The sequence below is a fragment of the Semicossyphus pulcher genome, unplaced genomic scaffold (assembly GCF_022749685.1).
Source record: "Semicossyphus pulcher isolate SPU_LCO1_2020_fin unplaced genomic scaffold, fSemPul1.0.p SCAF_2, whole genome shotgun sequence".
NCBI classification, from domain to species: domain Eukaryota; kingdom Metazoa; phylum Chordata; class Actinopteri; order Labriformes; family Labridae; genus Semicossyphus; species Semicossyphus pulcher.
This window is the reverse complement of record NW_027211693.1, coordinates 9,622,501-9,644,901: the sequence shown is the minus strand read 5'-3', so window position 1 is coordinate 9,644,901 and position 22,401 is coordinate 9,622,501. Positions and strand designations below refer to the sequence as shown.

The window sequence follows — 22,401 nt, the reverse complement described above, 5'->3', positions numbered from 1 at the left end:
GACTCCTGCACGTGCAAAACTAAGGCTAGAAAATAAGTCATGTTTTTAAGCATCGTGCTGTTGACCAGGCTGACGTATTTAACGTTGGGAGTGGGAACATGTTATAATAGGTGGTGGCAATGCAGTTTGCTGTGTCATATGTGCTCTGCTCTCATAGGAGAAGCCTGGGATGATTTTCTGCCGAACTCACGACCGCACCATTACAGCATATCATGCTACAGCACACATGGATACACCATATAAAGAATTAATGTGCAGTTTTGGTGAATCGTTGACTCGTACTCAACATTGCTTATTCCCACTGTATCAAAAAGTCATAGGGCCACTCATTAAAGTTTAACACAGTGACTGGAGCACAGTGGATCTATCACTGTTGAACACGAGCACTCCCTTGGCAGAGCTTATGGAAAGCTATCCATTAATCAACAGAAAGAGAAACTGGAAGAGACATCCCTTAATGGTTGTGTGCTGCTCTAATGTGCACTAAAGGATTGTGATAAAAGTCTTAGGTATATGTTGTCAGGAGTTACAGCACAGATATACGTTATTAGAGTTGTTTCAAAGGGTGAAATGTGATTATTTTGGTAAAATAATATTTGAAATACCAACTAAACATCATCTAAACAAGCCTCCTCTCTCTGCTTCAGTCTGTTCACAGTTCTCCAGAGGAGTGTACGCCATTTTCGGATTCTACGACAAGAAGTCGGTGAACACCATCACGTCATTCTGCGGGACGCTCCACGTCTCCTTCATCACACCCAGCTTCCCTCTGGATGGGAATCAGCAGTTTATCATCCAGATGAGACCCGATATCAAGGGGCCCCTGCTCAGCCTCATCGAGTACTACAAGTGGGACAGGTTTGCCTACCTGTACGACAGCGATCGAGGTGAGTCTGGGACACATTCTTGTGTTTTTGGAAAGCTGATTTCCACATCTGAATCCCTGTTGCCTCTAATGCTGGAACCACTAAATTACCATAAAAAACAGCAGCTGTTGTCACCTTTTGATGTATTTCCATTGGAAATTGGATTGGGAAAGCATGACAGAATCTAATGGAATACATACGAGGCTTTAACTGCATATTCAGCACAGGCAATTATTTCTGACTTGATTAAAAATAACTTTTTGTTTCAAATGCAATCATCAAAAGATTGTGCTCAAGCTGCTCCAGTCAGTACGAACACCTGTTATATGCAGGAGACATTATGTGCATTTAGCACGGCACAGGTTAATGTAGGTAAAGGTCATTTTAGATCATGACAAACAGCTTGTCATATACAATTATCTACAGCACCTTCTATGTTAAAGAGTCTGTTGTATGAAATATGAAGAGGAAAAGAGACATACCGTAGACATGATGTGCCCTACAGATGTGGACATTAACACTTGATCTACATAGAGGAGTAGTTTGTTGCATTATGTGTTCATAATATGTGCGCTCAGACTAAAGCTAGTAACCGCCATGTTGTTTCACTGCTTGAACTAGTGTTGTGACGTTCACGAACGATCAGTTTTTTTTGAACGGCGAGAACTGAGTCATAAGTGAGAGCTGCTCTTTTTATAGTTGTCCCCAAATTTCACTGACCGCCCTAGATCCACTCCCCTTTACGCCGAATTACCACAGGCAGCTTTTACCAGCTGCAACTCCCCCATGCTGGGTCACGTGCAGTGGAATCATGTCACCACAACATAGTGACGACGGTGAGCAACATTATAACCCTCCTCCAAAGTTGTTCTTTTTTGTTGATTTGAGTTGTATCACAAATTATTGGCAAATCAATGACGTTGATACATTTTTCCATTTATTCCATCTACCTTGTAAGGTTGTGACGTTCGCGAACAATGAGGAAAGGAACGGAGCCATAAGATCCAGCTCCCTTCAAAGAGCTCTAATTCCCTAGACTAGCTTTGTGCGCCTGTTATTCTGGTGGACAGAGAAATACACATTTACCTATGCAATAATGCAGAACGTGAGGCTGCTACACAAGGGGCCCACCATCACAACCTAATCTAATCAATACATACACATTCACATAACAGGGACTGTGCCTTCAGGTGTACTCTGGGGTTTAGGGTCTTGTCAAATATGTGGACTGAGTAATCATCTGGTTAGCTGACAACCCGCTCTACCCCTGCCAACAACACAACACTCATTGTTTGAGCGTTACCAAATTTTTTTCCTCCTAGTTGATAAAATCTTTATAGATTTGTGAAACATTGCATTGCACAATAACAGGGCAGGGCCTTAGCAAGTACTGCATCAATCACCAAACAGCTTGGTTTATATACCAATGGCATATTCCTACATATCTCAAACCTATAAGTGGTATACATTGAAGGTTTTACTTCCAGTTTTCTGTTTTTATTTGTAGTAAAAGTTTATTTGATAATTCATTTATGGTTCTTCCTCAGCTTTGCACTGTCTCACTTCCACACAGCAAAACCACTTCTGGGAGCTTCCAGACCTATACTGCTGGCCTCAGGGCAAATTGTGCTTTTTAGTGATGAGACCGTTACCCCAACTAACCCTCACAGAAAAGAGACCAACACACAAACACACACACGCATAGCCAGCTGAGTAGTAGATTATCACCAGTGATTATCTGGTCACAAGCTCTAACTCAATGTCAAGCATCAACAACCTCCTGATGCATCAATTGGTTAGATGTACCAACTTCCCCAGAGACGATTGAGAGAAAGACATGACTCATGACTTATCCGTCTGCACATTTCAGTAAACAAAAAGTTCATTATGCAGCAATAATTATGCCCCGTGCAAAATACTCTCTTCTGGAAAGCGGGAAAAGTTTAGTGAGAAGTGAAGAGTCTCTGAGCCTGTGCACCTATAATTGGTTAAGATCATGGACTGTTTTTAATGCAACACAGTCAAAGATGAAAAATTATCCCCTCTCAAACTTTAATATCCAGACTTACTTCATATTCAAATCTATTTCATCTCTGTTCTTTGATCCCTTTCATCAGCGCTTTCTTGTCTATTCGACATTTATAAAAGTCAGGAAATGATCACTTTTCGAGCAGACAGTTTTCTTCTGCGCTGTCTGAATGGTTCTTTACACAATACTTTCTCATCGCCTTAAGACTCACATCTACAGGGTCTGTATATTGCATGTGTCTCTTCAAAATGGCAGACAGCAGAGGGCAAGAAAGAAAGAAGCAAAAAGGTTAAAGAGCACTTGCTTCTTGTGCGTTATCTCCCTCTGCTTTGTCATGCAGCTCATTCGGTTGTGTCGTCTGCTGATTGTGATTCTTTGCACTCTGGGAGAACAATGCAGCCTCCCACAGCAGGGAGGGACCAGGAAGGAAATCTCTGTTTCAGATACAGTTTCATTCTATTCTGTTACTGTAATGAAGGATGGAAATAAGACTTCAACAGTATCTGGTTACAGAATAATACACTATCATGGGTTTTTGTCCTCTGTTTAAAAGGAAAGCTAAGTTCTCAGGCTACACTGCTAAAGCTCCATTACCAAATTATTGAACAAAAACATTATTTTTATTTTCAGCTTGCTCAAAGAAGGAGTTAGGGGATTATTTGAAAAAAAAAAACTTGGGGGGAGTTAAATGATACTGACTGATTGATTACCTTCTTGGCTTAAGGTAACAGGAAGTGAATCTATTCAGAGAGGTACAATCACTACTGAAATACTAGTGTTCAGGCTGAATAGTGCCTGTGGCTTAAGACGGATTCAGTTCATTGTACTGCTTTGTCTTACCTTTAACTCTCTTTAAATCATCTCCCTTTACTCCCTTTTCCCCTCACACACACACATGCTCTGTCTTAACTTCATCCGCGCAGTATCTCCTCTTAAAGATTTTTATTTAAATAAATGTCTGTTAAGTCACTATCTATCACCAAATGAGGTAACACAATGGTGATTGAGCCTATGGCCCACTGATGAAAGCCTCTGCATTTGCAGTATTGCCTAGTTAGTGACGCGTTTTCCATCAGCCAGCAGTGGTTGGTCTGCCAGAGAGGGTAGGAGGAGCTAAGCGGCTGCTTTTCGGGTCTCTGCAAGTGTTGCGAGTAAACAGTAATCTACTATGGTTGAACAAACAAAGAAAAGATGGATGACTACAGATACAACTTCAAAAATAAGTGAAAATCCAAAGAGAAAGAAACAAATTTGACGCTCAGATGAAGCAAACAGTCTTAAAAGGAAAGCGTCCGTCAGCGAGGAAAATCAAGAGTTACAACCGGAGCCGGACGTGGACGTCACACATGCGACACTGTCTGGATATCTGGGAAGTGTGCTCCCGCAATTACCGTTTATCGCCATAGGTGCCGCCAAAGAGAATGAAATTGAGACCTTCGAGATTACCACTTTAAGGTGGACCAAGCAGGAAGCTGCAGAGTCGAAAAATGTCAGAAACTGCAGTTCCTTGAGTGGCCACTTGAGGCTGGCTCCAGAAGTGAGTCAGTCCCCATAGACCCCCATATTAAAATGGCAAACTTTAAGGCCGAATTAAACATATTTACACCCTAGAAACAGTTTCTGCCTCAGTTTTTTGATTTATGACAAGTATACAGGGGTATATTTTTTATATAATTCATCCATTTAAATTACATAAGCACTAAAAGTTATGCTAGGGCCATGGTGGCTGTGAGTGACAGGTGGATGCTTCTATCTGTCTGCTAGGTGTAACCTCAGCGAATTCTGTCACTGAATTTAACCTTTGTGTTTTTGTTGTTGGTGCTTTTTGATGGGATTTTTTTAATGCAAATATCGAGCAAATAATATGACTGTTGTACTAAAAGGCTGTCCAAGAAGTCTGTGCTCCAGCTTTTTTGTTAAGAGAAAATCTAGTTTTATTTTAAATATATGTCAGCACCACTTAGCAGGTATCAGCGCTCACCATATGTGGTCACCCTGGCATATGAGTCAGGATTGTTGTCAGCTTCCTGGCAGATAAGACGGAAGTTTGTACAGATGAGAACACTGGCTATTTTAAGTTACCTGGTACATGTCTTGACGTTAATTATACAGTCTATATGCTGGAACCTCTCTCCCATATCTTTTCTACATGTTCTTCCTCCTCTTCTCCCAGAAGCCCCTGCTAATCTTCCCAGTCAGCTTCGCTCTGACTGACAGCAGACTTAAACGCTGCTTCTCTCCAAAACCAGGGGGCACTTTCCAACCTGCCGTTCTAAATTGTCCTCCTGCTAATGCTAGTCCTGACCTGCTGTCTCCTACTGTACGTCCCCGGCGCCACTAAAGGGCCTGTTGTGCATATTTCATCATTGCATGGCTGTCTAATTAGGTCAGTGTGATCCACTCATTCCCATGGCAACCAAAGTGTAGAGAGAGACAGAGAGAGATTGTAAGTGACTGAGCTGGTTGGTAAATGATGCAAGGATGTGCGTGGGTGTTTCTCAGTCAAAGAGGGAGCCGAGGGAGAGGAGGCAATAGAGTTGCCGCTGGTTATGATGAATTCTATTAGCAAGTTGAGACTAATGGATGAACCAACACCAGCATTGTCAGCTGTTGTCAGTAAGTCAGTTTAGATAATGGATGCATGTATGTGGGCGGAAAGGCTCTCTGAGACACTCTTAATTACATTCCTTTGTCTCAGTGAATGCAGATATGTTCACAGAAAGACTTCGAGGAGCGAATTTGTCACCAAATCTCTGTTATTTAACGCTGCCACTTTGATTTATAGAAAAGGCACAAAGAAAGGGAAACTTATGTTTTACAACCTTGCCTTCTTATCACCAGTCCTATAAAAGCAGAGTTCCAAATCCTCCCAATTTAATTTTAGTGTTCAATGCAGGAAGTAGTGTGCCCTTTCAGCAGTGACGAGGAGACCCCACACAGACATCTAATTTGTAACTTCCCTTGTATCTATAGCCTCAATCTTTCCACAGCCATAGCTACGTTTTTGGTTGCCGTTCCCGGGCCAGGCTCTAACCTTAGAGCTACAATGATAAATGCTTTTAAATATCAGTAGATCAAAGTATGTTCTCTATGGAAAAGGGGTCACAAGTAATGACAAACTCCCCTCAAGCTGAACTTACCCTCCCGAGCTTTCTTAGGGAAGTCGAGCTACAACTACAGCCATAGCCAGTAGCTGCAGCCTTGGGTGGGCATGTCTCTTGCTGTAGCTTTAACCACTTTGTTGCTGTGGCTATATATGTATATACAGGTATACCGTGACATCACTCATTGCTTTGTGAACTATACAGTGGAGCATCTAGCAGGTTAAAGAAATACAGTATATAACCCTCACAATAGAGCTAAAAGGACAGTGAATATCAGGCTTACATTCATCAGTTGGTCAGATTCAAAATGAATGCTGATGTTACTTTGTATCTGTATCTGCTCTGTGTGTATGTTGTCCAGTTCCAAGTTTACCAAACTGAAGAATACAAAATGCCCCTAAAAAGGTAAACCGGGAATCATGATTGGACGACTCAAAAAGCTCACCGGTATGTGATTATCATGATTGATGACTGGCTGTCAGTCAAACTCCTCGCTATGGCAACACGCAACATCAAAGCCCCCAAAGAGAAGCCTCATCAGTCGTACTCGTTAGTGCTCAATACGATCTCAGAGCAGACCATCATCATGGCTGTGTCTGTGCCAAGATAATACAGATACAATTCATTGTCATACTTTTTGAACAGGTTATATAAATTGGCTAATAATATCATTATTAGACGGGCTGCTAATACCTTGTCTTTTCTCTTTATAAAGACCGGATACTACAGGTAAGAGTGCTGGATCTTGGGTGGAAAAAAAGTGAGTTGACTTAAGACTTGACTTGACTTAACTAAGGACTCGACTTGACTTGACTTGACTTGACTTGCCCAAGAAAAAATGAGTCGAGACTTGCTTGGGACTCGAGCAAAGTTGACTTGGTCTCAGCACTGTGTCATAGTGACACGTTGAATCAAAATGGCAGGGAAATCTGAACAGAGCGCCAAATATTTTTAAATCAAAGTATCGATATTTGGCTCCAGCCGATAATTGTATTGCACGAGTCAGGATGACGATATATTGTCGTATCGATATTTTGTCCCACTTCTACATAAAACATTTGAAAATGTTGATTTCAAATGTAATGTGTTGTTTTGCAGCATTGTTCAATGTCAATGCTCCTGGCTAAGTGTTATATAAAGTTCTAAACATTTTAACAAACAGGTTTTTGCAGCAGTATTAACAAAATCCTTTTCTTATTGTACCAACATTGGCACTAATTGTATCCAGTAAGATTTAATTATTCTTTTAATTAGGACCATTTAACAAATTCAATGAAATAAGGGGCACAGTCATCCATTAGAGCATGAGCACTCCTTATATTTCTACCAAGTAAATGACCACTCTTTCTCTAATGGCCGCACAGCAGGCAATCACAGAATACTGCTGTCATATCTTTCAGAGACTATGACCACATAATAGATTCAAGTGGTGCTTCAATTGGTATTATGCAGAAGTGGACAGTTATACCTGGGGGAAGGATGTTGGACCTTTACCATGGTGGATGTAGGAGGAAACAATAGCTTGATGTAAAGACATTACAGCCATAATGAAGCTGCATCTGTAGGCATTGAGCTGCTTTCAACTATGCATTATTTATGAGCCTTTTCCTGCCTTATTTGAATATTTATGCATTGTATTATGCATATGGTTATACAGTCATACATCATATGATTCTGATGTTTTTGATCAGTGAGCATGACGTTATGTTTTAGCAGCCAAGGCTACATGTGCAATCATAAGGAGAAGCAATGATCTCATTGAGTAAAAAACATGTAATGGTTTAATTATATTTACTTATACTCCAATATCACAGTTGTAATAACCTCAAATTGAATTTATGGTCTCCTTACTCTCCTCTGACCTTTTAAATCCAGGGCAACTTAGGGGTAAATAAGAGGTCACCAATGCAGTCATAGTTCTGCGCCTGTTTGAATGGATGGCATAATGTTGGCTGTGAGCCAAGACATGCCATATGTCTCATTGTAAACAGAAGTTATAATAAGGCATTCGTACCCAAGGGGAATATGCATCATACAGTACAGCAGTCTGTGAGCTGCAGAGGAAATTAGAGGAGCTGAGTCTTCGCCTGAGCTATGGATTTAGAGCAGCAGCACTGTTTTGTATTATGGTAATCTCAAGGTTAATTGTACAGATACAAGTATAATATCTGTAGTAGACTGATGTGCAGCAGATTGGAGAAATAAGCCAAATCATTGGAGTTTTTGATCAAACCTTTGTCAGTATTAACTCAGTGTTAAAGACACATATAAAGCTGATTCTAAATAACCATGGGCAGTAAAGCACTGTTGTTTGATGCCATAAAGTAATGTCATACTTGTTTCAGTTTGTTGTATTAACATTTTGGGGGTTAGCTTGTTTGCAATCATACCTGGAGTTTAATTAGAATTTTAATCAGGTTTGTTCTGTGTGTTGAGTGTTAGCTTGGTGCAGTCGCTAGCTTTAGGATTTCTCCTTCTGACATACTCCAAGCTTGTCTTATGATGGCTTGATGTGTTGTGTGTGTTCTTAGCTTAGCTGGCTAGTTAGCCACCGGTGAGGCTAGCTTCATTCAGGAACGAACAGAGTTGAAAGTCTGTGTTAGCTCCGAAGCTTCACTGTGAGAAAATACTTGTGGACAGCTGTGCAGGTGCTCAGGCAGAGCTAAGTTGCCGACTTAAGCTTGTGATGGTTCGTGAATCCATCCAAATCTTTAGCTGGATGCTTGTTCAGCACAATGCCACAGTTTGACTACTACATGTGTTAAATACAGTAGGTAGGACGTGTGGGGTTGTAGGCTTTTTGGTTTTGGACAGCACAATGGAGCTTTGAGGTAAAGCAATTAATGTAGCAAAAATGGTCTTTTGTCTGGATTACTTATTAAAATAATTACTTCTGCAGTGAGTGTTACTCGCAGAAGGCCCCTTACCCCAGATGAAATGTCAAACTGTGTTCAGATCATCATCTATTTTTTAAAACTTGCTTCCGGCTGTTTTCACTCGTGGTTAGGTCCATTTCACCACTGAGACTTGACTGAGGAAAAGACACAGAAGGTACGGTTACCAAACGCTCGTTAAACTGTTGTTTTGGGCGTCTAGTCATCCAACTTTAATGAACCATATTCAGTTTTTATTTTAATCAACTTGTGCTGGTACAATCTTTTTCAGTGTTTGAGTAGACGGTCCTCTTTTGCTGTTGTATAAGGGAAGCAATGACGAGCAGCCTGTAGCTATAAATAAAAATTCATAACAGGGATTAGGCAGCTAGATCAACAGATTTTATGGGGAGAAAATGCAAACAATTTGAAATGTTAGAAAAGAAACTTTTTGGACATACTGATGTCCTGATATAGACGCACATGCATGGTACAAGGACAGTCCCGTCCTCACATACGGTTCAAGGACTCTTAATGATGTAAGATTAAATTTTAATCTTAACCACCATTAATGCAGCATCAACATTTACGCCCACATTTTGCTTCTGTCCTTTCATTATCTTCACGGTGAATCACTCTAAATTCTAATTATCTCATTTAATAAGCATTGATGAAACAGTCACATTTAACCACAGCATAATGACCTTACTGTAATTATGATGTATAGTTCATTCAGATAAAACTGCAAGCCTCCATTTTCCTCCCCAACATCATAAAACCTCCGCCGCGTCGCATGAAATTGATTACATCTGTAATTCACCTCGCTGTAGCAAGGCGGGATGAAACACTCGACCCTTTTATCAAACCGCTCTCCAAACGCCCTCTGCAGACCAGGGATCAATATCAGCAGGGAATCTGCTGTGAAACTAGATAGAGAGGGTGATAGGAACATAAGTTTAAGTATGCCTCTAACAGACTGCTCTTCAGATTGATGGACAGCTGCTGGGTGTAATTGAATTACTCAAATATGGCAGCATATGTCTGTTCTTCATGTATCATTTGGCTTAACAGGTTTTGAGGTAAGGGATAAATCAGGTGATTGCAAAGGATTGTATAGATTGAAAGATTCTTTTATTAAAGCTCATCCACTTCTTAGGAGAACAGGGTCTTCTCCTGTTTAGTTTTTCTATAGGCAGTAAGTGCTTTGTCACTATATAGATCCTCAGAGGGGCTCTGGACGCTGCAAAATGTTAAAAAAAACCTTGACTCATCATCATTCACGCTTTTTTCCTATGTCCAATCAGATGGGAGGGAAGCCTTCTGTGGCAGTAACAATCAGGAAGGACAAGCAAGTAGTTGTTGATGGACACTAGGAGCTACATGATTTTGCCAATCATAGATGCCATGAAGGCCTTGGGGAAAATAATGCAGTACTTAATATTTTGTTGAACCTGTTTAGGACGGACTAATAACTATTTATTTCTGTAAGCGCACAACCAGATATTAGTATGGGAAGTGTTCTGGTTTCTGTTTGTAGTACTTTTGTAGTCCGAGTAGTACTGACCAATCCCCTATCAGCAGGCTTTGTTGTATGCAGGAAAAAACAGTCCGTGTGGAGAGCAAAAGCAGGCGAAACGTAATGACATCCTGGCTCTCAGTGGCAGTCAGCTGATGCCAATTTAGTTTTTTATTAGTCTCTATACACAGATGTAAGTTCAGCTAACAATCTGCTCTAGATCAGAAATTGCAACTTTGCTACAAATTTACACAACGCTTTGTCGCAAAAGCCGATCAGCGTTTAGATTTCCTGACTTCCTCGAATGCATCAGAAGTGATCGAGCCGACCTCCGCTCAACAAACGAGCATTTTAAAGTAGTTTTCTTCTCCTCTTGAGGACAGACCTGACAAAGCTTCATTTTTACTTTTTACTAATCTGCATCATGATGTTGTTGCAAACTTAAGACTCGGAAAGTATATCACAAGAAAATATTTTTTTCTGGTTAATTGGACTATAAACAATGCAGCGCACAGAAAAGTTTTATCGCAAAACAATGGCTAAACCAGAATGCCCGAAATGTTCGTCATTGCTCCCACTGGCTATCGCGTCGTCAGACTGTGGCCGATGGGTTACGATAGGGAACAGACATAATGTAGGCATAAACACAATAGGCACTGTGAATGCGCTCTGATCGGGGCCTTAGTACTTTTCAGTTGTGGGAAGCCAGTGAGGGATGAGATTTTGATGGAGGAAGCCAAAGACTGTCCACACCTTCCCTAAAGGCCAAGAGAAGGGTGAGGACAGGGGAACAAACCACGGTTCTTAGAACTATTTCCATGTAGGTTAATACATACTTATTTGTTCTGGAGTTTTTTGACCATATATGATGCTCCTCATCAGCCAAAGAAGTTTTCCGATGTGTCCTGGAACTTTGGATGTTAAGACTTTCCAATATGCTGAGAATTTTTAGGACTTGCCTTTATTGGTTTAAGTATTGAGCTTGAAAGTTTGTTCGGAATGTCCTCAGGTAATGCAGACTAGTGGAAATAATGGAAGGATTTAACATCGACAGTTCAATGAGAACTGAGCAAACAAGCAAGAGCAGAGACTATTTCTCCAACAACTTAATTGCTTCAAAAATTGAGACAAAAAGGCTTGTTTAAAAACTCAGTCATTATTCAGCAGTGAAAAACTTCTGCTGTTGATGCAGTCAAGTGTATTGTTAGACCCACTTTACCTCCCACATGCTGGCCAGGTTCATGCCAGAACACCTGTGACTCATCTTGATGGGCTCTTTACATAAAGCATTGCGTCTGTTAAACCTCCACAGGGTTGGAAAAAGCAGACAGTGAACGCAGACACTCTGCAATAAAAAGAGCTACGCCCATGCTTTTGAATAAGTCTAGTCTGCTACATCATTTGTTTGGAGTTTATTTTCATACTTTTTTACTGCCTTTGCCACAGCGGTTCTGCTCTGTTGCCATGACTTTCTTTTCTTTGTGGAAGTGCAGCTGTGCCCATACAATGAGACACGATTATATTGTATACAATCAAACATCCCAGTCATGATTGGAGGGCCAGTTACAGGGAAGTCGTGAATTCACCGCACAAAGGGCACTAAGAGATACACAAACTGTGCTGACATAATGCATGACATCTTCTTGGAATATCGCTCAAACATTGACAGTTCTTCTCAGGTTTCTGTACCAATAGATATCACGTATAAACCCGTCAGACAGAAAGAATGAGCAATGTTTTAATCCCACCTTTTCTTCCATCCCCCAGGCCTGACGACGCTGCAGGTTGTTCTGGACACGGCAGCAGAGAGGAAATGGCAGGTTACAGCCATCAACGTGGGGAACTTGAAAGACGAGAGGAAAGACGAGGCATACCGCTCACTGTTCCAAGACCTGGAGAACAAGAAGGAGAGGAGGGTGATCCTGGACTGTGAACAGGACAAAGTCAAAGACATCATGGACCAGGTAGAGTCCTTTTTTTGTCTCGTCTCCTTGGGCTTCTGATAGGGTGGGACTATTGTTGTCTTCAAAGGCATCCCCTTTGGAAATTCAGTTTGTGAGGTCAGAACAGGAAATTGTCTTCGCTTTACTTTAGTTGCTAGATGTTGCAGAAACAATCTGTAACATGTTTGATCACTTTAACCTGGACTGTAATGTATGAGAGCAAACTTCAGTAACACTTTTAGCACAGTGTTGTTGTGATGCTGTGTTGTATTACTTGATCTAAGAGCAAGTGAATAAGATTTGAACTGGAGTTAAGTTAAAGGAACACTGCATGCTGGAGCCATGTTCTCAGCTGGTGTAGGAAGTGGCAGTCTGCTGATAAGAAGCTGACTGCTTTGGGTTGGTCAGGTCCAGTTTGTCTTGATTAAACTTTGCCTTTCTGAATGGATGTGGCTTCTGGATTTGGTGTTAAAATGGAGTTTAGGATTGAGGCAAAGCTGGCTGATGCAAGCCTCTGATTTGACAGCAACTCAAGAAAGCTAGTATCTTCAATTTCATTTGCTCCTTCCTTACTGCCAGGAGCGAGTGATGGCTTACATCTTCTTAGGCTCACCTCAGCTGGCTCCTGTTGGCTGCATGACATTTCTCCAATATAACTTATGGCTTTGGTTATATATTTCTATGACGTACAATGCTGACAACACAAGCTGCTGGTTGGGTTGTTGCTCACATGATAACATCAACTGAGCACTTATCTTTGACCTTAGTTTATCAGTCCTGTTGGAATGCAAATTGTATAATTCATGAATGTTTTGTTTGGCCTGATGTTGCAACATGTACGTCAACCAAAGAGGTTTGACTAGGCCACCTGGAGTGTTTTAAAGGGGCCATATCTTTTGAATGGATAATATTATATTGTGCATGGGTTTCACATGTTTGGGTGTTTATTGTTCACAGTGAAAAAGTGAAAACTGCATAATCTGTGTTTTTCCAGAATGACATGTTTAAAAAGGTCGCCTCTGAAACGGGCCGTTCAGAACAGCTGCAGGTTTCTATGTGGAACCTTGTTCTCGCTGAAATCAACCAATCGTCATTCACCTCAGGCCGCCTTCTTGCACGAGCTTGTAGTCAAGACTTCAACTTGTCATTCCGATACCTCCTGGTGATTCTGGCTCGTACATATAAGGCCAAATATCCGATACTAGAGCAGCCATGTTTTCTACAACTTTGGAGTGACAGTGCAGTGCGGCCGCTCCCCCACATGGGATCGCACATGTGGGGGAGGGGCTACTGTCACTCCAAATACTGTCCGCCAATCCTGCCTAAGGTCTGACCTTTGAAACGGCTTGTTCGTTTCAGGAGGAAGGAGAGGCTTCGAAAAATAATATAATTAGAATATATGTACAATTTTTACAACAAAACAAACTTTACCAACGTGATTCAATAAAACATTCGAATAAAAGGAAATTGATTGCATAGCTAAAATTGAGTACGTCCCCTTTTGCATAAATATTTTATTGGAAGAGGAAGAGGAAAAAAATGTCATTACGAGAGAATAGCATTTGGAAGTGTAAATAACATGAGGAAATTATGAGCAGAATTTTTTTAAAAGTAAGGGAGTGCAGGAAAGACTAACAACCGTATTATACTTTAATTACTCCTGCAGGACAATAGTGATAATCAGCGGAAATATGAGCATTTGAAACAGCACTTGGAAAAACAACATTGTCTCGTGGACCTGGCAGTCCAGCAGATGTAGAAAGGCACCATAACAATTACACTAATTGTCCTTTAGGCTGTAAACAAAACTGCAATTAAAGGCAAAACAGATGCACATAAAGAGGTTATTTTTACTCTACCTCTTACCCGCGAGAGAGGCTTATCGATTAGCATTTAAAGCATGCCAACGTCTGTTTAAGCGAATGCTGAATGAAATCAATGCTCACAGCCTGGGAGCCTGTTTATCGGGGAGAAACAGAACCCATTCAGGTGGAAGTTTCTCGCTTCGTGTCAAAGACATTTACGTAGGAGATCCAATACATTATTATTCAAATCTGCTTCAAGTAGCTGTCCCGACAAACGGCGGTGCCAGTCAAGCAGCAGGATTAGTTTCAGGTGTGTCGTTTATGTGAGGCACTGAAACGGTGCAATATTTCTGTTAGTGCCTGCGTTTTTCTGCTGCTTTACTGATAAGGGAAGTGGATATCTCTGTCTGGCAGCATTCGTGACTGTGAACGCCACAGTTTTTAAAGTGATAATGGCCAGAACTGTCAGCCATGTTCGGGGGTATAGTGACAAATTAATGCCTGAATACAATGGTAGAAATGTGTAGTTTGAATGTAACTATTATTACATTTATGCGTGTCTTATCTCTAATTGTCACTCTCTTGGTCTGTTAAGGAATTACAATGAATGTTTTCCCCAACAGCAGTGACAACAGAAAAAGCTTTGAAACTGCTGGCTGTGGTGCTGCGTGTCATTTTAAATCTGTGCAATGCCAGAACTTTTTTATTATGATATTTTGTTTGCACAAGACGTATTTAATAAGGTTAACCATCTGTTATGTGTGCGTCTTTGCAGGTCATCACAATTGGGAGACATGTCAAAGGCTATCACTACATTATAGCCAACCTGGTGAGTTAACACACCTTCTACACCTGTTGTATTTAAAATCCTTTGCATGGTGAGATAAAATGTGTCTACATTATTATTCTTTTTAGGGTTTCATTGATGGGGATCTCTCCAAAATCCAATATGGTGGTGCCAACGTGTCAGGCTTTCAGATTGTGGATTTTGATGATCCCTTGGTGTCCAAGTTTGACCAGCGATGGGAGGCCTTAGAGGAAAAGGAGTATCCTGGTGCTGACAGTAAAATAAAGGTGAGTTTTAAGTAGCATGCGTGTCTGAGTGCACACTATTTTTCTTTATTCGTAGTGCATAATTGTTGTAAAAGTCTTTGTAGGCACTTTCATGTGCCTCAGTTGCTCTAATGTGTTTATAACCTGAAAGTAAATGATGCTGCCTCAGTCTGCATCACCCAACTTTACGCTCACATATACTTACTGTGTGCATTATTAAACATCTCTATACATAAGTTCAGATTTTTATGCACTGTTACACAAACGCATATGCATTTTCCCATGAGCTGAGTGCTTGGATTTTTATAGAAAAAGATGTTCTTTCATATGCATGCAATACGTTATGAAACCAGAATATTATATAGATTTGAGCATTCAATTTGCTGCCCGTACAAACCCTCAACTAAAACAAAATATCAGCTCTCTCAGACGTGAATGCGCCTCCCAATCTTGTGAACATTGTAAACTGCACGGTCACATTTGAATTATCAGCCATCACCAAACATATTCTCCCAACAGTTGTCATGTTCAAGTTCTTTTAATTGCCACACAGCTTGTTGTGATGAAAAATCGCGCTGACATTTACAGCCCAAAGACGAAGTGCTACGGAAAACATAAACATGACTGATAAAAAAAACACCAGCACCATACATAATGTACACTCTAATTAGGAAAAGATGCCTTAATACAAGAGAGGATAATGAGCAGAGGGAGTGGTGTGTGTGTGTGTTTTGGAACTTCAGAGGAGGTTACGTTATTTTCAAAGTGATCTAAGATGGTCATCCTCATTTGCTTGATGGGTGACTCTAAGGTTATAACGTAGAGTTGAAGCCTCTTGAGTCAACTAATTAAATACTCTATAAAAAGATGAGGAGGCGAGATTATGCTTGAGATCCAGGAGTTGACCAGAGGCACAGAATTTAAACTTCCAATGCAGTTTGCCTCAAACTATACAAGAGTAATATTTGGATGAATGAATGCAGTTGAGACAAACCATCATACCATCTCATGCCTGCTAATTCGGACCCCATAGGTCTGTCTAAATGGAATTTAGGTTTTGGGAAATATATCCAGCCAAAGTGTCCAAAAGACATTTGGAGGTCTGGGAGTTTTCTCACAGGATAGGATTTTTTTTTCATCTTTTTCTGTGTCCAATGTCAAAAACAATCTTTAACGAGCTGCAATGGTAAACGTGGTAAACAACCTCTCTTACAACTATTTTTACTCAAGAACAAGAAAGGTTGTGTATTTAAAGGATAAGGCTGAGAAAACTGAATGCTGAATTCTACTTCCCTACATTGTCCGTAGGTTTTAGCCTCAAGCCAATTAATTACTGCTGAAGACAAAACTTTGAATATCTGGTCCTCGCATAGCAAACAGCAGAGCTTAAATATGTTCATGTCATTGTAGTTTTTAGCAACTTTTTACTCAAGGAGTACAAATATGTGTTTTTGTTAGGGAACTATTTTCAGCAGACAATTTGGCGCTCTCATGAGTATTTATTATAGCAGGACACATGTGGGGTCAACTCAAATTGACCTACAGTGTCCAACCTTTATCCCAGACCTTTTTGGCAGTAACAAGTATTTAAAGAGAACTCTGAAGGTAGAAGTTAAGAGTGGTTCCAATTGAACGACAGTTGAACATGGGTCCGTCTGTCCTAAGTTTATCGTAATGAAGGACGATGTCACTAGATACAACAGAGTGGCTCATTGATGAACTTTGGACAACAACAAAAGTCTTCTGCACAAGGATAACCTATAACAGGGCTGGGTGAGGGTTAACATACAACTGAGGTTTAGTCTAAGGGTCTGATTCCTATCTCTGCCCATTGTTCTTCCCTAGTACACATCAGCGTTGACCTATGACGCGGTGCAGGTGATGACGGAGGCCTTCCGCTACCTACACAAACAGCGCATCGACTTCACCAGGAGGGCAAACAACGGGGACTGCCTGGCCAATCCTGCCGTTCCCTGGGCTCAGGGAGTGGAGATCGAGAGAGCGCTGAAACAGGTATGACGTTGCACATGCACACATCATTTGTTGGTAAAAAATCTGTTGCCGTGGTAACAGCTTAGGAAATGCACCCACAAAGGCAGAAAGGGCTTCACAGAGATTGATTAGAGACTGATGTTTTTACCACGCATGTGGATACAAACAGATATACTGACAGCTATTCTTCAGAAGAGAAACAGAGGTCTACCGACAGGCCGTCCTCAGAGCTTTGATGAAAGGCAAGATTAGTTTCACTCCTGCTGAGAAATGAAGCCTGACAGCCAAAGTGGATATTTTTTTCCCTTTGTTTAAGGGCTTTCAGGCTGTAGCTACGACTTCTGAAGTTCAAATCAAAATTGAAGTGAGACGCCTTTTAAGTCAAGAGCAACTGGTAACAGATCTAAAAAGTATCTGTAAACTTTAGGTATTGACGTCCAAAACATATTAACTGCATTCACAACTACACAATGGGTACTAACTGCAGTATCTGTGGAGGTAACTTGTAGAAAAAGTACCTGTCAAATATGTGAAACATGCTTTACAAATAGAAGTGCCTTTGGTGCTTCACCCAGGCTCATCACCTTGAATTTGGGTGATGAGCAATCAACCAACTGACGGGATGCTCAAAGGTTTTTCCTTTAAGCTGTATCTGTCGCTCGCACTTGTTCATCTGAGCTTTTTAGAATTTGCTGAACTCTTTCTTTTGGCCATGAGGCACCCTGAAGATGGATGTCTACAAACATAACTGTATCCAGGGTGAGATTTTTGTCGTGCTGTAGCGTTTGAGGGTAATGTCTCAGAGTTGCTCTACGATCGATCATTACTTTGCTTTGATGCCATCAACTGGTACCCAGGAAGTCTGGGGATGCAGGACAAACGACAAAAGAAATCTGTTCAACATGCATATTTGGCATCAAGGATAAGTCCAATGTGTTTTGATTGGAAACATTACATTTAAACTGCGTTTACAAAAAAACTCAACAGGGTACCTTAAGCCTCCTTCTGGTTCTTCCTGCCTTGGCCCGTTTGGTATTTAATTTGGCTTCCAGTAAGAGAGGAGGTGGAGACTATTTTTCAAATGTCTGAACACATGCTGTGTCTATGCTGTGATCTCCTCTCCAATCTGGATGCCAATAGTTTCCTTATGTCTTTCCACTGCTTTGTAGCTCAGCATGAAACCCCATTTGAAGTCCTTTTGGATCCTGGCACTCACTTTGAGATGGAGAAGAGAATAACAGGAAACCAATCTCCAGTGAGCCTTATGTCAATAGGAAGGGTTCAGAGACTTCTCCCAAGCTGAAATGGACTACACGCAGAGGCAGAGGCAGAGGCAGAGATAAAATGCAAAACTTTTCTTCATCCTAAATCCAGGATGATGAGCTCCTACAATATAATTTTTTTAGTGATAAACTCACTGCATAACAGTTTGAAAATAAACTCCATCAAAAGTTTCAGCAATCTCTTTCAAACCAGCTCCATAACTCAAGCTACTGGAAGGGTCACCGTTGTAGCTGGAATCTGCTCACTATTAAAGGACCTACAATTAGTGTCAGTTTTTGGTTCCACATTAACTCACATCGAACTACCTGTTTCAATACAAAACACATCAAAATGCAGATTTCACAAGGCAAAGAAGTGTTAAGGTACTTTCTGCATTAAGCTGGATTTTCCTGTCTCTAAGGTGCGCGTTGAAGGCCTGACAGGAAACATCCAGTTTGATCAACACGGCAAGCGAGTCAACTACTCAGTGAATATCATGGAGTTAAAGACCAATGGTCCTGTAAAGGTAAGCATGTGGATGGTACCCACCCTTTGACATAATGTAACTGTGTTTCTACACTTTGAACTGCAATCTTTGAGTTGATATAACTGTTTTCCTCCTGGCAGATCGGATACTGGAATGAAGTTGACAAAATGGCTGTCACCAAATCGGATGTCTTTGCAAACGAATCAACAGGAATGGAAAACAAAACAGTTATTGTCACCACCATCTTGGTAAATATAATATGTGATTGCATAAGTACAGACTGCTTTGAATGTCTTTTGATTATCTACCATCTGCTGTCAAGTAACAGTTAGCTTCCAGTAAAACATATGGTACAGAAGATGGTAATTATTACTTCTAGAAATGAATGAATCATGCCTTCAGTTTGACAGCTTCAATAACACCATGCCACTTATTTTTTTGCTACAAAGATGTGCTTTGTTTAACACCATTGCCCTCTTGTATTCATAATGGCCTGCTAGCCTGGTTTGAATTGCCCGTCTTTGAAGCTGCTTTTACTTTGTAATTCAAACCACTTGTGCTGAGCAGTGTTTTCCGTTTTTGCCTTTGTCCTTCAGGAAGCTCCATATGTCATGCTGAAAAAGAACGCCGACCTTTTCTTAGACAATGAGCGCTACGAGGGTTACTGTGTAGATCTGGCTGCCGAGATAGCGAAACACTGTGGCTTCAAATACCAACTGAAGATAGTGGGGGATGGGAAATATGGAGCCAGAGATGCTGAGACCAAGATCTGGAATGGGATGGTTGGAGAGTTAGTGTATGGGGTAAGTTATCTTTAAGAAGAGGTAACTAAAGTCCTTATTTTGGTTCCTTAATATTTTTTATAGCAATATAAACATCAAGACATAAAATAAAATCAGATTTAAAACCTGTTTTCTTTGTTTCGTCTTGTGTTTTGATAGAAAGCAGACATTGCTGTGGCTCCTCTGACCATCACTTTGGTACGAGAGGAAGTGATTGACTTCTCCAAACCCTTCATGTCTCTTGGAATCTCCATCATGATTAAGAAGCCTCAGAAATCCAAACCAGGAGTCTTCTCTTTCCTGGACCCGCTGGCCTATGAGATCTGGATGTGTATTGTTTTTGCCTACATCGGCGTCAGCGTGGTGCTGTTCCTCGTCAGTCGCTTCAGCCCGTATGAGTGGCACACTGAAGAGTATGAGGATGGGCAGATCCAGACCAATGAGTCGACTAACGAGTTTGGCATATTCAACAGCCTGTGGTTCTCCCTTGGAGCCTTCATGAGACAAGGCTGTGACATCTCACCTAGGTAGGTTTACAACATTAACGACTACCATGTTTTTCTCAGTTTACTGTCCAGAAATGGTGACTTGCTTATTATGACTTGTGCTAATTTGAATGTAAGTTTCCTTAATCACATTTAATAGAACCTGATTATAGGGATGTTTTTTTCAAATCAACAAAGTGTATATTTATTGCTAGCAGCTTGTTTCTAGAGATGGCAGGGTTGCACAGTCTGTAGGCCCAACACTCAAGTCCAGAGTGAAGTATCAGATCTATTTGATGGACCAGAATCAATTGACAATTATATACTACTCACAATAAGTATGAATTTCAAATGTCCAATACTTGCGCAATAAAAGGATATCTCTAAATCTAATGCCTGTCAGCCATAGGTGTGCTTTCAAATGAATGCTAACAAGCTCATTTCAATTCTTAGTGTTAGCACATCATGCTCGAGTTTAACTTACCAATACCAATACCAGCACAATAGACGTGAGTATGGGAACATTAAGTCATTTTAAATATACTCGTTTACAATCTAACTGTATGCTATCAAGCTAACATTAGCATGTTAGCATACTATTGTGCGTTAAAATAATCTATTTTGATGAAGCGAACACTCACGTCTTTCTTCTACCCCAAACAACACAATTAGTTTTGGCTTCATCCTGGCAAGAATCTGACTATTTGTTTTCTGGTTGGCAAAACTACCTCATACAGCTTCTAGCAAGGCTTGAACTTTGAGTCTTGCTAGCATTCCAGGAAAAGTTAAATTAATCAAAAAGAATATTAAATGAATTAAGACATTTTCAACTGAAGCTAAATCAATGTTGGTAATAGTACCCCTGCTGTGCAATATTTGATTAATCAGTGGCTAAAAAGTTATTTTATATTTCTCAGTGGGTAATTATATTTGTTTATAATTATATACATTTACTTTAGGTTAAATTACTTTTGTAAGTAAAAACTTGACTCAGCAGTGATGCTGGCAAGTTAAGAGTCATGGATACCTCAGCGATGAATCAACATGTCTTCTTCATCTCATCCCTGTGATGTGATTGAGGAGTGTCAGCATGACTCCAAATCAAGAGACAGTGTTATATATATCGTTATATAATGTCTGACACAAGGATGTCATTACTCTATTCTAAATATTTGTTGAGCTTGTTCGTTTGTTGGAGCCATAAAATTAAACCCCGGACAGAACCTCAACATTTTACTTAAGGTATGGATTTAGTGCTACTGCAGACTGCATAGTGCACCGTCACTGTATGCTACAATGATTTTAGAGCTAAGAATAGTTCTGTACATTCATTTGTTTGTGATTTAGGGCTTTACATAAAAAAATTGACTTGAAAGTACTAACAAAGCACAGCTTGTCTCAGGGGGTTAACAGCCTTTTAAGCAAAAACACCCTCAATCTTTAGACCCTCGGATCCGTAACAATGTGAAACGACTCTGCATCTAACCACTGCCAGAAGCAATTTTGAGCTAACTAAAGAAGCGTTCATTAAAGTATGTCACAATTATAAGTCAACTCAAGATAACATTTCTTTTTGACAAGGTAAAATGAGAGCTTCATTTGTGGTAGACATCGTGTTTACTTTAAAAACACTTATGTTGTGAAATTAAAGTAGAAATCTGGCAACCTCAAAAAAACAGGTCTTCTGTAGTAACTCATGGTATAGTAATATTCACTTGCTTCACAATATCCCACGAAAAAGTGTCTGAACATATGTGAAACTTCGCCCACTCATGTTGTGCAGCAACTACAACTGTAGTTGAAGCTGAATGAGTGTTAAAACTGTGTGAAGTACCATTGAATCATAACAAAAGTGATATTTCTATCTTTGTGTTTCCAACAGATCTCTGTCTGGGCGCATTGTCGGTGGCGTTTGGTGGTTCTTCACTTTAATCATCATCTCCTCCTACACTGCAAACCTGGCTGCTTTCCTGACAGTCGAGAGGATGGTCTCTCCCATTGAAAGTGCAGAGGACCTGGCTAAACAGACTGAGATCGCTTATGGGACGCTGGACTCCGGCTCCACTAAAGAGTTTTTTAGGGTAAGAGATATTCTCTTTCTTTTCTCCACCTGTGGGAACAAAGGCTTGAGGTTTTAGTCTTAGTCACTGAAATGCAACACTTCACTTTCGAATTGAGCCATGGTCCTTTGCTGGAAATACAA

General features: G+C 40.5%; 1 protein-coding gene across 6 annotated transcripts in view; it reads left to right on the top strand.

The window, feature by feature from the left end:
• The window catches only part of gria2b (glutamate receptor, ionotropic, AMPA 2b), a 62,171-nt gene that overhangs the window by 32,921 nt on the left and 6,849 nt on the right, over window positions 1-22,401 (top strand). For all 6 annotated transcript variants that reach the window (XM_069669958.1, XM_069669957.1, XM_069669962.1 and 3 more), the window contains exons 3-12: window positions 648-887; window positions 12,156-12,352; window positions 14,912-14,965; window positions 15,052-15,210; window positions 17,035-17,202; window positions 18,866-18,970; window positions 19,072-19,179; window positions 19,528-19,734; window positions 19,873-20,240; window positions 22,081-22,279. In XM_069669958.1, coding sequence (XP_069526059.1) covers window positions 648-887; window positions 12,156-12,352; window positions 14,912-14,965; window positions 15,052-15,210; window positions 17,035-17,202; window positions 18,866-18,970; window positions 19,072-19,179; window positions 19,528-19,734; window positions 19,873-20,240; window positions 22,081-22,279 — 1,805 coding nt within the window. The remainder of the gene's footprint in view (window positions 1-647; window positions 888-12,155; window positions 12,353-14,911; window positions 14,966-15,051; window positions 15,211-17,034; window positions 17,203-18,865; window positions 18,971-19,071; window positions 19,180-19,527; window positions 19,735-19,872; window positions 20,241-22,080; window positions 22,280-22,401) is intronic.